Source organism: Manihot esculenta, chromosome 4, assembly GCF_001659605.2.
Source record: "Manihot esculenta cultivar AM560-2 chromosome 4, M.esculenta_v8, whole genome shotgun sequence".
Taxonomy (NCBI): domain Eukaryota; kingdom Viridiplantae; phylum Streptophyta; class Magnoliopsida; order Malpighiales; family Euphorbiaceae; genus Manihot; species Manihot esculenta.
Window position 1 is genome coordinate 29,294,398 of NC_035164.2, and position 16,968 is coordinate 29,311,365.

Sequence of the window (16,968 nt, forward strand, 5' to 3'; positions counted from 1 at the left end):
CCTGATTTTAATCTAAAAATATGACTAAAATATATTTAAAATTTTATTATGTAATTTAAATTAATACATCATTTATAAATAAATTATAATTCTCCTGTGAGTAGGGCAGCGTTCTGATTGAGATGATTGGGCGAGAAATCAAAGGGGACAACAAAAGGACCAAAACAACTATGACCGTTTCAAGCCCGTAAAAAGAAAAATAAACAAAAATCAAACAACACAAATTTAATAATTTTCTCTCTCTCTCTTTCTCTGTAGCTCTTCGCAATTCTCTCACCGCCATTTCTCTTCTTCAATCCCCACCTTCACTTCTTTCCTAAACCAATCTTTTCCTTTTCTTTTGCACTTAACATACCCATAAAAAATGAAAAGTAATAACATCTCGAATGAGAACCACCCACAAGAGCAACAAATATCTAACAAACTTCTCTTAACTTGTCGCCGCATACAGCTCCAAACAGATAACAAACATCCCTTTCTTAATCCAACCCATGATCCTCATCTTTATCCTGCTGATACTGGAACTTCCAATTTGGAGTCTGACTCTCCAGAGCCAGAGGTGAAAGCTGAAGATAATTTGGAGAAAACAGCTAATCCTGCTTTTGAAGTTTGTCAAGAGATTGTTGATACAACTAAGAAGATCCAAGAGGCTCCTCCTGAAATCCATTGTACTCTCAAGTCAGTCTCTGAAGATGTTGATAAGTTTCTTTTGAGTTTGTCATCCTGGAAAGGCAGAAAGGAAACTTTCGTAAAAGATAATATCGATGGTGATGAAAAAAGAGGAGAAAATCATGGAAAGGTGGTCGACGTAGATGTTCCTGCATTTGTTGAGAAGTTTTTGGATCTTGTTGGAGAGCTTGTTGTAGAATATGAATCCAATGAAGGAAAGGGGAAGTGGGGAAAAGTGCAAGAGGACGGCTCGTTATTACTTGACGCTGTAAATCGGGTTTCAAAGCTAACAAATATCCTTCCAGAATTCATATCTGATCCAAATACCTTGGTTAATCGCATTGGAGGGATCTACCAACGAGCAATGTCTTGCTTGGAAGATGAATTCAGGGTGCTTCTTGAAGATTATAAAAGCAACAAAGGGGCAGATCAAAGCGATCCTACGAAAGGGACGCAACAGAATGATGATGCTGGCTGCAATTTAGTCGAATCTGACGACCAGCAGGTTACCGAGGAAGACAATTTCGCGGGATATTCTGAGGAAGTTGTTGCAAATTTGAATAGGATCGCCAAGGAAATGATCACAGGAGGATACGAATCTGAATGCTGCCAAGCTTACATGATCACAAGGAGGCATGCCTTGGATGAATGCTTGGATAAGATGAGGTTTGAGAAGATGAGCGTTGATGAGGTACAAAGGATGACTTGGGAAGCACTGGAGAGCGAGATCCCAGCTTGGATCAAGACCTTCAAAGATTGTTCAACCATATATTTCGCCAAAGAACGAAAGCTTTCTGAGGCTGTTTTCTCCGATTTCCCATCAATATCTTCCTCCCTTTTCAGCAATCTTATTCGAGGTGTGATGATTAAGCTCCTTATTTTCACTGAAGGTATTGCAATGACAAGACACTCTACGGAGAAGCTTTTTAAATTTCTAGACATGTACGAAACTTTGCGTGATAGTATTCCAGCAGTGGATGCTTTATTTCCCCAGGAATCTGAAAATGAACTTAAACCAGAAATGATAACAGCTAAGTGTAGGATTGGAGAGGCCGCAATTAGTATATTTTGTGATTTGGAAAACTCCATCAAGTCTGATACAGGAAGAACAACAGTGCCTGGTGGTGCAGTTCATCCTTTGACTCGCTACACGATGAACTATTTGAAGTATGCATGTGAATACAACGCAACACTTGAGCAAGTGTTCAAGGAACATTGGAAAATAGAACAAGCTGACTCAACGAGTAGGCCACATGAAGGAAAGACACAAGACTTCCACAGAAACATTAACAATAGAGAAGGCCAGTCACCATTCTCAGTTCAACTGACGACAATTATGGATTTACTAGACTCAAACTTGGAGGCTAAGTCGAAACTTTACAGAGAAATCGCATTGGGTAGCATTTTCATGATGAACAATGGACGCTACATCTTACAGAAGATAAAAGGCTCTAAGGAGATCCACCAAGCAGTGGGAGACCCATGGTGCCGCAAGAAATCTTCGAATCTTAGAAACTTCCACAAGAACTACCAGAGAGAGACATGGGTTAAGCTTTTGAATTGTTTAGGACACGAGGGTCTGCTAGTGCATGGAAAAGTAGTGAAACCAGTGTTGAAAGAGAGATTCAAGAGCTTTAACTCGTTGTTTGATGAAATCCACAAGACTCAAAGCTCTTGGGTGGTGAGCGATGAGCAGCTTCAGTCTGAACTTAGAGTTTCTATAACGGCGGTGGTGATACCGGCATACCGATCATTCTTAGGGAGGTTTTCTCAGTATTTAGACCCCGGAAGGCAAACTGAGAAGTACATAAAATACCAGCCTGACGATATAGAGAATTGTATTGATGAGCTTTTTGATGGAAACCCTCTCTCTGGAGCCAAGAAGAAACATAACAACCCATAACCATGCATGCATGCACATACGAACAGAGCTTTAGAGGATTGAAAATGATGAGTTCAAGCCAGATTGATACTGCAAATTAAAGCTGCTCTTAGTCCATTTCCAATTTGTCTTTCTCCTCCTATGTTCGTTGAAGTGGCTAAATTAGCAAGTTGTGTAGTGGGATTAATTTGATGAGAGGGTGATTCAGCTCTAGATTATTCATCTTTTGTAATTTGTTTGTTCTTGTATTTTGTATTATGGACAACATGATTGTAATCTTGGTGATCTTTCTATTTGATCAGTTAATTTTTTGCCATTATTTCAATAAATTATTTGGACAGATTTTAATTAGCTCATAAAAAGTATGTTCTTTAATTTTATTGATATGGAAATTTTAAATTTGATCTTAATATATAATTTTTTTTTTAAATGGAAATTAAAAGAGTATAATCGGAAATCTCAAATTTACTCGTATGTATTTACTACTAGACTAAATTTGTGGATGCAAAAAATAAATTATGAGACGTGGAAAGTATATATATTATAATTTTAAATATAATAATTAAAATAAAACTAAATTAAATCTATAAACATAATGAAGCTCCGATTTAAAATGAATTATCCCTCACAGGCTTCATTTGTAACTATTTAATTTGTAAGAAAATAGTTTAATTAAATTTTTATACAAAATTTTATTTTTTAAATAATATTTTTTAATTTAAAATTAATTAATAAAATAAAAATTAATTGAATTATAGTATTACAAAATTTTTAATTCAAAATGAGAGTAAAGATAGAGCGTTAGAGAGAACGAGATTGGAAAGGGATAGGAATTATGCTGTCCCTCAACTTTCAAATTGTTTGATTTATATTCATCGACTTTAATTTTTTACCAAAATCACTTAATTTCAGTGTAGGTGAAACAGGTCCAAAGGCCTGCTCTTAAGCGATTCTTTAATTTATTACCATATAAACCTGAGTACTTGACAAAATTAATTTTCAGTTTTTCACTTATCATCCTTTTATTTTAGGGTTATTTCAGCTTTATCTCTTTATTTTAATTTATTACAATAAAATCACCAAGTTCTAGTTTGAGTTTTTTTTTTTAAAAAAAATAATATTTTAGTTTTTATTTTTTTAATGCTAATAATATTTTACAGTTTAAGTTTATAGATTAAGTGGCACATGTGTCAATTGTGCGTATTTATAATTTTTGCAAGTAATTATTTTTTAATTTGGTTTTATTTAATTATTAAATTATGAAAATATAGTTTATATATATATATTATTTAGGTAAAAGATCTCAAGTAAATGTAATATAGAAAAAATATATTTATTATATAAATTAAAAAGATTAATTTAATATTACAAATATTACCACATCAATAAAATTTTAAATTATTTTACTCATTTTATTATAATTTTTATTCACTTTATTTTTTTATATATTAAAAAATTTTAAATTTTAATATTCTGTCTATTTCAACTTTTAAATGGCTAAAATATCTTTATTTTTAATTAATATATATAATTTTAAAATATAAATATTTAGTTTTTATAATTTTAGAAATAAAATTATTTAATTTATATAATTTTAAAATAATAATTATTTAATTTCTGTAATATTAAAATAAAATTAATTAATCTTATAATTAATAATAAAAATTAAATAATCATTAAATTAAAAGAATGTAGACTATTTAATATATTAAAAAAATAAAGGAATTAAATAATTAATTATGCCACCTACAGGACTAAATATTAATTCGTCCTAAACAAAAATACTCATCATCGACAAAAGGCAGGCACCATCCACCCCCCGGTCCCACCCCAATCTCACCTGCACTGCGAGGCTAAAACTGCGAAAGCTGAAAGCCCAAACTCCAAACTACAGAACACAAACTCTCTCTCTCTCTCTCTGGACTCTTCGAGCTTTGAGAGCTTAAGTTACAATTCCAGCAACTACAGTTTGCACGGTTACGGCAATTTCCTGTGCTTAAAACTCCCCTTTTTCTTCCCCAAGTCCTCAATCGATGAAATTTTCGAGCAGGAGAAGGCCTATTTTTACCCGCCGTTGATTATTCTCTGCGAACCCTCACCAGCATTTGTTTTCTTACGAGGTTTCTTTCTTCCTGTATCCCTCTCTGTTTTTCTCATTGATTTTATTTTCCAGCTTATTGGTTCTATTGCTTCCTACTTTTATTTGTTTTTCCTTTTTTTTTTTTTTTGGTTCTAAAATGTTAGTATTGCGGATGATTATTGCTTTTGCTTTTAGGTCTCGTTTTGTTTAATTTAAGTATATATTTAATTTTATATAAGCTCCTTTTTATTTAGTGGGTTAATTTTATATCATCTGGAAGAAGCTGTTGATTTGCTGTGCTTGTTTGAAAATTTTTTCTTGGGAGTAGTATGTCCTGCAACTTCAACTGAGTAAGCAAAAATTAAGAATCGTACTTTTAAGGGGGAGAAGAAAAGAAAAATGAAAACTGAAAAACATAAACAGTCTGTTTGGAAACTAGAATTTTACAAGAATTTAACTCAAATTAAATGTACTTTTCATTTAAAATTTGTGAAATCAAGTTGAAGCAGGAATCTTCTGCAATGTGCATATGCTTTTGTGAACTTGTGTTTGTCTTGTTTTCTTTATCACTGTGTTAAATGGAGCAACTGTTCTTTGTTATTTTGCTTGTAAATTTGTTGCTATATATACCGTGTATCCTTTGATACGTTTGAACTTAGTTCCTATCTAACAGTCAAAATCGCTTGTTTCTAGTTCTATCATGTTATAGGTCATGTAATGTAGCCATGGCCAAATAATTGGTCAATTGAAATCACATATAATCATGTAATTTTTTTTGTTTTTTTTGGTCAAAGACAAATGATCATGTAATTCACTACCATAAAGGACATTGATGTAGGCATGGCCATATTGCTTTGTTGAAATCCCACATGATCACGCAATTTATTATAATAATAAAGGATATTGATATAGGCGTGGCCATATTTGTATCTTGTAAAATAATTTTCTCTAATCCTCTGATGCTATTTGTGATCATATTGTTATAGGCAAATAATTGCTCATTTGAAATCTCACATAATCATGTAATTGACTATGGGAATAAAGGACCAATACCTCAGTTCCCAAAATGGGAACCAGTCCGCCACAAAGCAATTAATTTTGTATCCAGAAAAGCTTTATTTGCTAAATTTATGAGCATTATGAAATTTGTTGTAAATAGATTCAGGCATTTAGTTTGCTACTTCCATTGGGTTCATTTGTTGTTCGAGTTGGATATCTAGACACCAGTTTGTGAGGACGATAATATGTGAAATTTCCTCTTAAATGAAGTCTACACCTGGAAGGACATTTATTAATGTGTTTTCCATTGTTGCAATTCTTTGGATTGAGGTAAATGATCTCAAGTGTGCTAAATAGGAATATGCTTTTTGAAGAATTTCTATTTATTTTAAAAGTAACATGCTATATTTTGCTCAAAACAAGTTATGAGTAGTTCTGGTTTTAGGTGATGTTATGTTATTTAAATGCAAAATTATCTTTATGTATTGCAGTTTTTGCTATGGCCAAAATACAATATACGTTTGACTTAAAACATTTTGCGGAAAACCCATTGACCCCTTATCCTTTTAACTGCACCTCTTACACCCCTTTTGTTTTATATTGTGACATATAGACCCTTACGCTCATATGTTTAGTGTGAAATTATCACGCTGATGGAAATAAAATCTGACATTTCTTCCATTTGACTCTACTACCATCTTGCTTTCACATGCTACCAAGGGAGAAAATATTCAAAAAAAAAATCTCAAACTTCTCATTTTAGAGCAAGAACAATGGCAAGTCTAGACTGTAAGGCTAGATTAGCATCCCATGTGAACATGCAACATGGACACCTCTTAGCTGGCCAAGTGAGGAAAATTAAAAAGAAAAATGTTAAGACCAATTCTTGCTCTCACGGATGAACACCTAACCACTTATGTTATTTTTATTATATGGTAATGTTAATTTATGGATCTCCCCTTTTTCAGCTTTTTCTTGCTTCTGTTATAAACTTTCTGAAAAGAAGGTAAGAATAAGGCTTTAATTTTTAGCCTTCCTTTTCCATTGTTATCATTACTACTTTCACCTTCTCTCCTCTCATATTATGCACTGATCTACCATAAAATCGCAGAAAATAAAGAGTCCAATTGATTGTATTTGCTTGTAGGTGTGAATTAAGCAGCAAAATATGTCTCTGAGTCTAAGCCACTTTCAGCAGAAGTTTAGTGTACTAGGCATTAGACACCCCCGAAAATATTCAAAAAGCATAAATTATGAGAGGGCTGATGTTGTTATTTCACTAAACTATCAATCTTTTGCCCCCTTGACTTCCTACGCTCAATTACCATCTGAGAAACTGCTGTTTTCATTTCTAATCAGTTGATTTGGTTGATACTTCATTCTGAATTAAAAACAATATCTTTTGATTATAGAAATGTGAGAATGAGTGAGGAACTTAAAATTGCAGAAAGAATGAGAGGGAGAGACTTGTACTTACTCAATAAAATGACCTTAAGATTTTTTTTTTTACCTGTCCTCTTGCCTTCATAATGCGTGTTTTGACGTGCTCTGATGACTAAACTGTAAGGGCCCACTTGTTATGAAAATGGGTGTAAATGATAGTATAAGGGCTTATCTCTACAAGTTTAAGGGGCAATATGCATTAGCCCTTTAAGTTATTCGGCAGACTCTTGAATTGAGATTAATTTGTTTTCCTTATCTTTTTTTTGAAAGGTGTCTTTGGTTTTAAAGATCTCTTTGTGCATTGTATGTTGGGAGAAATGGGGAGTTCGTTTAATCCTCAGATTTTAGTGGAAAAGCTCACCAAGCTCAACCATTCACAAGCAAGCATAGAGAGTATCCTTCTGATATGGATAGCCTATTTTTCTATTTATATTTCTAATTTGTGTCTGATAATTTTGTTGGATTTTTTAGTTTTTATTTTTAAAAATGATTAAGCATCCCTTTTCAAATTATTTTGTTAATAACATATGAAAACTCTCTTCTTATGATATCTCCAAATGAAGAAAAGGATGCACTAACATTGATCTTAGCAAGCAACTTGAAATTCTCCTTGCAACATTCGCTAAGATAAACACTAAGTTTTACTGGCTTGTGGGATCCTCTGCAACTTTACACTTTTAATTGTGACACTTGTATCATGTTCTTCTCATTGGTTCGAACAAAGTCAAAATTTTTGTTTGGAAATTTTGCTTAGTGGTTTGTTTTTCTCATTTATATATGGTCACAGCTTTAGCATGTGGACTGTATATGTATTCAATACCTTTTGTCGTAGTAATCATCTAAATCCTGCAACCTCAAGAGATTGTGATTATTTTATTTCTAATTTGCAATCCTTGATGTGCTAAGCTTTATCACATTGGTGTATTTTTCATATGAATAAAGCGAAGCAAGTTGTTGAAACATGGGACAGACAATTTCATTGCTCTCCACGTGAGCAGAGGTTGGCTTTTCTATATCTTGCAAATGACATTTTGCAGAATAGCCGCCGTAAAGGTTCAGAGTTTGTTGGTGAATTTTGGAAGGTTCTTCCAGATGCCCTTCGTGATGTAATTGAAAATGGGGATGAGGCTGGAAGAAATGCTGCGCTTAGACTGGTACTTTATTATTACTGTTGTTATATTTACTTTTGTTACTACTTTTCGATGTCTTTTTCCCATGTACATAAATGTCCATTATATCTTCAATTTCAAGGCTAAGGTTGTATGTTTGTTCGCAATGTCAATGGGATGTGGTGACAGAAGAAAGAATGAACCAATCTTATAAATTGAGCTCATTTACCCTGCTACTTTTGTCTTTTGGGCATGCTTTTATGTGATTGCTATCTTATGAATTCCAATACACATGAAACTCATGTTAGGTGAGAAATTGGATATTTAGCATGTGATGTATATATCATATAGTGAGGGCACTGTAGCATAACATCTAAATAAGAAAACATGAAAAAAATTATGATTGTTGGAATGTTTCTGCAGCTAAGTGAAAAAAATTATGATAATTACCTTTATGAAGGATAAAGATGATTTGCAACTGCCGTACGTGACAGTTTGGATCCACTAACTTAATGGGTGCTGATTCTTTATTTTTAAGAATATTCCCATGGTAGTTGATACGTGATACTATCCGCTCCCATTTGTCTTTTTCTTTACCTGCTATGTATCCTACAACAGATATGTCTTTGCACCCGTGGTCAGTCTATACTCTATATTAGTCCTAGCATATTCATGTGTCCATATCATCGTCTTAATATCTTGAGCACTACAAGTAAAAATTCGATGAAATCATGTTAATGATTGATGAAGTTGTCTAGATGTGTTAGTATTGATTCTCTTTGGTTTTTGGTTGTTTAAAAAGTATGATTAGAAAACAATCTTGTTTATTTTTCTTGGTTTTCTAATCACACAAAATATACATTTCAGTAGTAAACTTCCATATTTCAAATTCGACAAAATTCACATTTTGTTTTTGTAGCTATTGGTTTCATGATCTTGGAAATTGCCAATAATTCTTGGACACTAAATAGTTGGGGTCATTACCTGGATCATTACCTCCATCCCTTTTTCCATTTAAACCCCTCATGGCTGATAATAAAGGCAATAGAATTTCAAGTCTAAGAAGTATGACACTGCCCATGAAATTCTTCAATTCACTACTATAAACTATTTAGGTACCTTTTTCCAGTTTTCTATTAGTTCCAGTTCTTTTAATTTTTTCAATTACATACAGAACCTTTCATATTAGTATCAAATTGACAATAGTAGCAAACTTGAAATGGCATGTGCTATAAGTAACATTTCATAGAAATCTACATAAGCATATTTAAGCGGAGGGAAGAGGGAAAGAGACTAGAGAGAGAAGATACTAGGAAAAAATTCTGGACTTTTTTTTTCTATTTTAAGTTTTAAATAATTACTATGCTCAAGTATGCATATGTGACAAATTAGTGGTGCAAGAAGTAAGGAGGGAAAGGGAGGGGCCTAAAATGACATATAAGGACATAATATTTGTTAAGTTTTTGTTATAAGAAAAAAGAAGGGAGGGAAGGGATGGAAGAGAAGGAAAATAACTTAAAGGGCTACATCTTTACTCAACTTTTACCTTCTCTTACATAATACATAGTGCATATTTATAATGAAAAATTACAAAATATAGATCGTTAAATTTAGGAAAACGTATCCCTTAAATTAAGGAGCTACTCAATCTCTAAATTAAGGAGTAATATTCTTCTTAATTTAAGGATAATCTTATTAATTCTAACACTCCCCCTTGATGAAATTCTTATTGAATCCAAAGACAAAAAGTGATCCAAAATTCTTCTCGAAGTACTGCAACATGTACAGAAACTAAGCAGGTTTACCAACATTTTCAAGAGGCAGCAATAAACTTGTCTAGGCTCTCTTCTCATTACCAAAAGCTGGTGTGAAAGAACTGTTCTTAGAATTGAAAATTTAGTGAGAGAATGAGAGAGTAGGGACTTAAACCTGGAAGAAGAAAAGTAGCTTTAGGGACTCGAACCCATAGCTTTGAAAAGGAAAAAAGGAGTAGGGACTTCAGCCCTTGGCTTTGATGAAGGATAAGAAATTAAGAAGAAAGTGGGGCTTTAACCCTTGGCCCTCAAATCATGAAGAAGGAAAGAAGAAATGGCAGATTTTTAAGGGAGATTAAGGAAGGAGAACTACCTAGAATTTTCTGTAGGCTTTGATACCATATTAAGTATTTATTACAAAAAAAAAAGGAAGGGAAGGAAAGGAATGGAATAGAAGGAAAGTAACTAGAAGGTTTTACCTTCTCTTATATAATAAATAGTGCATATTTATAACAAAAAATTACAAAAATATAGATCCTTAAATTTAGGAAGGCACATTCCTTAAATTAAGGAGATATTTAATTCTTCAATTAAGAAGTAATCTTCTTAATTACTTCTTAATGTGAGGGGAATCTCATCAAATCTAACAGTATCAATAGATTTACAATTTCTAAATACTGATCTGTAATGGGTTCCAAAATATTTGTAGGTATTGACCAAGAAAAATAAAAGAAAACCCATCTCATCCTTCTAGATCAAAACAGAACTTGAGTATAAAAAATAGATTTCTTGATTTTCTTTTATTAATATTCGTTCATGTTTATTTCTTTTGATTGATTTTAGTCTTTCAGTAAACGCCAAGCAAGGCTTAATGGTGAACAGGGATCCTTATAGTCATCCTAAGTAGTTTGAGATTAAGGCTTAGTTTTGTTTTAAATAATAACTAGTAATTTTTTAAGAAATATAGTTCATAATATTTTGCCTTCTCTTGTGCTTAAATTTACTATATCATATACTAACATGAAAAGGTTTTTAAACAAACATATGCCATGTTAGCAATTTGAGAAATGTAGCATATGCACTTCCAAAATTTGGCTACACTTAACACCAACATGAAAGATTGCATATATAGTTAACAAAAGCAAAAAGTGGATTGGCTTGATTCCATTGCAATGAAGGTTTTGATTTTTTTTAATCATTAATCTTAGTATAGTACTATTTATTAGACACAAGTGAGCCAAATTGCCTAGTACAAAAGCTTTATAAGTTAGTAAGGAAAGGAATGAAAAAGAGAAGGGGAGATACCTAAATGACAAGGAGGGATGTAGTATCAATGCATTTATAAGTCTTGAATATTCATGCAGACTTAGTGTGTAACAGAGCTAAATGGTGACAAAGGATTAGCTATTAGTAGTCACAACTGAGGAGTAATTGGTATATAACTGGAAGACAGAGATAAGGTGGAAACTCGCCACCAATATAGTTTAATTGCTTTGTACATGTATTTTGGTGTCAATCATGTTTTATGTCGTCGCTAAGATAATAGTTTTGGCAGCATATTCTGATGTTTCACCTCTGTTTTTTGGTGAAAGATGCTCACTTTGGGTCTAGAATTGCTAGAAGAACAAAATTCCTCTTTTTGTGAGATACTTGGGTATATGCATATGCATTTATTTTAACTATATGCTTGATCGAGTGTCTACTTCTTGAATAAATTATGTTACAATTAGCTCGCTGCGCATCTTATGGTTCACTTTTATCATTTTTGCTTGCAGATTGGCATATGGGAAGACAGAAAAGTTTTTGGCTCACGTGGGCAAATTCTCAAGGAAGAGCTTGTGGGAAAGCACTCAGATGGTAGTAATAGAAATGGGAAGAGCGTAGGCTTCAAACTGGTAAATTGCAATGTGTTGATTGAGATTTTCCTTGGCAGTTAATCTTTTCATGTCTTGTGGGCCATAATCATCTCTCATTTTTCAATCCTCAAATAGAAGCAACCTACTGGAAGCACATTGGACAAGATAATTTCAGGTTATCAAGTTGTTGATGCCAGCCAGGTGGATGAAGACGTTATAATAAACAAATGTAGGAGTGCTATTAGCTCGCTTGAGAAGGCTGAGAAGGAAATTGGTGTCAATATTAATTCAGGTGATTTATGTCTAGGATCGTTTCTGCATTACTAAAAGTCTCAAATTCCTTTTAACTATGTCCTTTTTGTCTGCATTTTAAACTGGCCTTTGGTAAAATTGAAGATTAAGTGCTGAAATTTAGAGTTAAATGATTTTGATACTGAATAATTAAGATCCAAATTCTAATTGAAATGATAAATTATTGAATTAAAACTAGAAAATGAATTACTAATTTAATTATTGTAGTTGTGGTGATGATAATTGTGTGAATAATGTTTAGAACTTAGGAGTGGTGGTATAGGAAATTAGATATTAAGTTTGAGGGCTGTGGCAATAGATCTGGCAGTGATTGTGGCAATTGGTAATATTGTTTTAGTGGCGAATGATAGGTTGGTATTATGATACTTGTGGTGGTACCTTGGGGGAAGGGGAGACAAGGGAATTGGGGGAGATGGTAATAATAGCTAGCTGACATGATGTTGGTGGTTGGGTTGATGATTGTGTTAATGATATTTGTGAATAAGAGCCATCGATGATTGATTTTACTAATTAACTTCATCACATTAAGTAGAATTTTGCACTTCCCAAATTAAATGATTTTTCAAAATTAATTATTGAAGACAAAAAAAGTTATCAAATGCACCTAAATAACTAAGGGGTACAAATTAGATGTTAACAAACAAGCTTAGACAATCAAGTGTTAGAATGCATTTCTATTGAGAAATAATAAGTTGCATCTATTAGGATAACCTTACTTTGCTTCAAAAATTTGGAGATGTTCTGTTATGGATTTGGTCTATCCGTTATCCATAGCATGTCCTTATTTTATTTTAAATATGGCAAACATTTTCTATTTAACAAGACAGCATCAAAGTGTATTTTTGGCCTTTTATGGTTGTTCTTCCATTGAATGAAGGAGAGCATCTTATGTGTTAGCCTAGAGATGTGGCTCCTGTGTCTGTTGGTGTGCTTCACAAAGTAATAAATGTTATTGATGATTAAGATAAGTGTACTAAGTTATCTAGTTAGTCTGGATGGGAGTCTGGAGATACCAAATGTCATTTATTTTCAACTCATAATTTGATACGGAGACCTGGCATTGTCATGAATTGGTTGGTTTAAACCTGAATGTGTACTTTCTGAGAAATTTTTTTGGAGCTTTGATTCAGTTGTCATTTGGTGGATACCACTGATCCCTTTATTAACATTCTTATGAAAAGAAAAAATAATCTGCATTTGAAGTTATTGGTGATCCTTGAATTATTGATATTGCACTTCTTTCTTAGCTGTCCTTTTTTTTTTTGAACAGGACAATTCCATGCAACTTCATTTGTGGAAGAGCTGCAAGGGCAGCACACTATTTTGAGGGATAGCATTGAACAACTGACAGCCATTGAATCATCAAGGGCAAGTCTTGTGTCTCACCTGAGAGACGCCCTTCAGGAGCAGGTTGGTTGGGCAAACTGTTTTAGGAACAAATAATTTTTGCAATTGACATTAGAAGAATTTATTGCAAGGTATATTGAAGTGAAAATAATTTGGTAACAGGAATACAAGCTGGAACAGATTCGCAGTCAACTTCAGGTTTGACATCTTGTACATGTGTTACTTAAGTTGGTCATTGATTTTTTTTTTAATTATTTATGACAAGGTGATAAACTATAACTGGAAATGTCTCTCGATGATACATTTTAATGGTGAATCCTACCGATGCTTGAAATTTCATGGATAGTATGTAGAATATATATGCTTAGCGTAAAGGTTCTAGCATGTATGTTCTTTGCTTTTGCTATGATTTGTGAGAGTTGAATGTTTAGAGACTTAGTTGTGCTTGCTGCTAACCATTCCATACTGCTTGGTTTAAAAGCTTCCTAGCTTGTAAGGTAGAATTTTTTGACATTTTGATATGAAGTATAGGTTAATAATCCGAACTCAGTTTGGAACTTGATTTTATTTCCTTGGCAGTTGAGAGGATATTCTGATACCCCCCTTGTATTTATGTCTTTGACCTGTTCGTAAATTACCTCTGATCTTGTCAACAGTAATTTGAAGAAATATTTTGTACAATGAAATATGTCAGTAACACTGACCTTTATCTCAACTTTTCTATTTTGACTTGGGCTTCAAGGTCCCTGCCTTTGTCTTCCTTAAATGAGTGGTAATAAATGAACACCAATAAGCTTCAAGTTCAGCTTCCAAATCTTTTTATACAAACTCATGAAGTATGGCATTGTTATTTGTACTAACTTTTAACATGTCTCTGGTCTTCTTCCGTATGTATTGTAGGCTGGACAGTCCCAATCAGAACATGCTAGTAATGTCTGCCAGAAGTTGCTGCGTTCCGGTAATATGCAGTTAGTTGGCGAGCAAGGTTCAAAGGAAGTTGGCACTTCCATTGCATCTCAAAACTTTAGAACTGGAGATAGGGAACAATCAGTGCCAACGATGTACACACGGCAGGCACCTTTCCCTGAAAAAACTGGTCAAATAGAGGAAGATCCCAGAAAGTCTGCTGCTGCTGCAGTGGCAGCAAAATTGACTGCGTCGACGTCCTCAGCCCAGATGCTGTCTTTTGTCCTCTCTTCACTTGCATCTGAGGGTGGAATTGGCAATCCAATAAAAGAATCATCTGGTGATTATGCCTCTGGCAAGAGAGCTAAGCTCGAGAATGATCAGCCTTACATACCGACCCAGAATCCCCCACAGCAACCGCTTCCTCCTTTCCAACATCCGGAATCTTTCCAAGTGGCAACCTCTGGGCAGCAGTTAACTTCAAATGATCCACCACCTCCCCCATCATCACCTCCACCACCACCTCCGCTACCACCTATGCAACCTTACTCAATTCCTCAGTACATGCAGACTGCTGGATCAATAAACAATGTGCCATACAACTACAGCATGTCCCAGCAGCAACCACCTTCCTTGCCTGGCTATCCAGGAGTTGGGACTCAAATGACAGGTATCGCTCCGTATACAATGCCCCCATCAAATTCATACCCAAGTTATCAGGGTTCAGACGGTACGTTGTATAGCCAACAATCATCGATGCCAATTTCCCGGCAATAGAATTTTTGAAGGCTGCTTGTAGTGGAGAGGTGGTTTTGCCGTGGAAACATGAGAAATTTCAGAAGGAAAAAAAAACTAATGTAGCTTGTTAGTTACCCATGTGCCTTTGATTATACACTTAACTAGATTTGCACATAGTAAATGTTTATTGCTGGTGTTTAAACGATTCCTTTTGGATTGTTCAATTGAGAAATAGATATGATTGATTAATTTTTAGAGTCTTGATTACTGGCTTCCTGATCTGTGGCTTCATTTCTTGCTGATCGTTCTACTTTTTTGTTTTCAAATTTCGTGTTTGTCTAATAAACCATGCTAGGATTGGTTTATTGGAATTATGGTCTACACCCACAATTTCAAAAAGATTAGAACATGAGCCAGGCATTGATAATGAGGAAGAAAATGCACATGAAAGGATCAACGTGTTGATGGTGTGCCAATAGAGCTTTGGTAACCATGACGCTGTTCAGCATTCTGTTAGACGCTAGTGGTATGTTTGGGTTGGACAAAGGAAAGTAAGGGTGGGGAGGAAAATAAAAGAAGGTGATGATTAGGGAGAAAAATAAATTTTTATTAGTGTGTTTGGATATAGATAGGATGATATTAGAAGGAAAATTGTTTTTTAATTAGGAAAGTTATTTTTTAGCATTATGTTAGAGATGCTAATTGTATGTTTGGATTGGAAGAAGGGAAGCAAGAAAGAAAATAAAGGAAAGAAATGATTAGGAAAGAAAATAAATTTATATTAGTGCGTTTAGATATTGAGAGAAAAATACTGGAAGAAAAATTATTTTTTAAATAGGAAAATTATTGTTTAGCATTAAGTTAGATACTAGCGATATGTTGGATCGGAAGAAGGGGAGGGAAAAAGAAAAGAAAGAAAGTAATGATCAGGGAGAAAAATAAAATTTTATTAGTGTGTTTGGATATTGAGAAGAAAATATTGGAAAAAAAGTTATTTCTTAAATAGAAAAACTGTTGTTTAACATTCTGTTAAATACTAGTGGCATGTTTGGATGAGGAAAAAGGAAGGAAAATAAATTTTTGTTAGTGTGTTTGGATATTAAGAGAAAAATATTGAAAGGAGAGCTGTTTTTTAATTAGTAAAATTATAATTTAAGTCTATAATAAATATAGGGATATATTTATAATTTAAAAAATTTCCTCCTACTTCCCCCTCAATTTGAAAAGAAAATGGAAGTGGATTATCAAATTTACTCTCCTTTTAAGTCTATATTTTTAAATAAGATTTAAAAATTATACCATTTAATTTTAAATTTTTAAATAAGTTAGGCTGTATTATTCTTTTTTCTTTTTTATTATTTGATATATACTAATAAAAGGATAAATAATGTTCTTAAAAATAAATTAAATTTTAAGAAATAAATATTTTAATAATATATTATTGTATTTTTAAAATAAAATATATTTAGTTTTATGATAGAAAAATCTAATATATCTTTAATTAGTTACTGGGCAGTTTAAGTATAGTCTTTTTCCTCTATAGGAAGAGTGGAGTTATCTGCATTTTTCCATCCTTCAAAGCTCAAGACTCTCAACTATATCAAATCTACATAAAATTTTAAATTTAAAACATATATTGTTTGTTTGAAGTGTTAAATTTATATTTAATATAATTGTAAAATTATTATTTTTCTTTTATCAAATTCAAGTTAAAATTATGATAATTTTGATAAAATTCTTTGCTTATATATAAATCTCTTTACTTGCATGTAAATCCATACATATATGTGAAACTCTTTTTATCTGTATAAAAATTAAATTAATTTATTTAATATAATTTAATAATTTAGAATTTTTATGCTAAAAATAAAAT

The 16,968-nt window shown here is 32.9% G+C and overlaps 2 protein-coding genes across 2 annotated transcripts; both read left to right on the forward strand.

Annotated features, from left to right (window-relative positions):
• The first annotated feature begins 364 nt into the window (after positions 1–364).
• On the forward strand, positions 365–2,572 carry LOC110612623 (exocyst complex component EXO70B1). The gene has a single exon (XM_021753399.1). The coding sequence runs from the start codon at positions 365–367 to the stop codon at positions 2,570–2,572; it is 2,208 nt and encodes a 735-aa protein (XP_021609091.1).
• A 1,789-nt stretch (positions 2,573–4,361) lies between these two features.
• On the forward strand, positions 4,362–15,355 carry LOC110612993 (programmed cell death 6-interacting protein). Its single transcript, XM_021753883.2, has 8 exons — positions 4,362–4,671; positions 7,344–7,466; positions 7,980–8,227; positions 11,712–11,831; positions 11,928–12,084; positions 13,375–13,514; positions 13,614–13,649; positions 14,352–15,355. The coding sequence occupies exons 2-8, from the start codon at positions 7,379–7,381 to the stop codon at positions 15,132–15,134; spliced, it is 1,572 nt and encodes a 523-aa protein (XP_021609575.1). The 5' UTR covers positions 4,362–4,671; positions 7,344–7,378; the 3' UTR covers positions 15,135–15,355.
• The last annotated feature ends 1,613 nt before the right edge of the window (positions 15,356–16,968 follow it).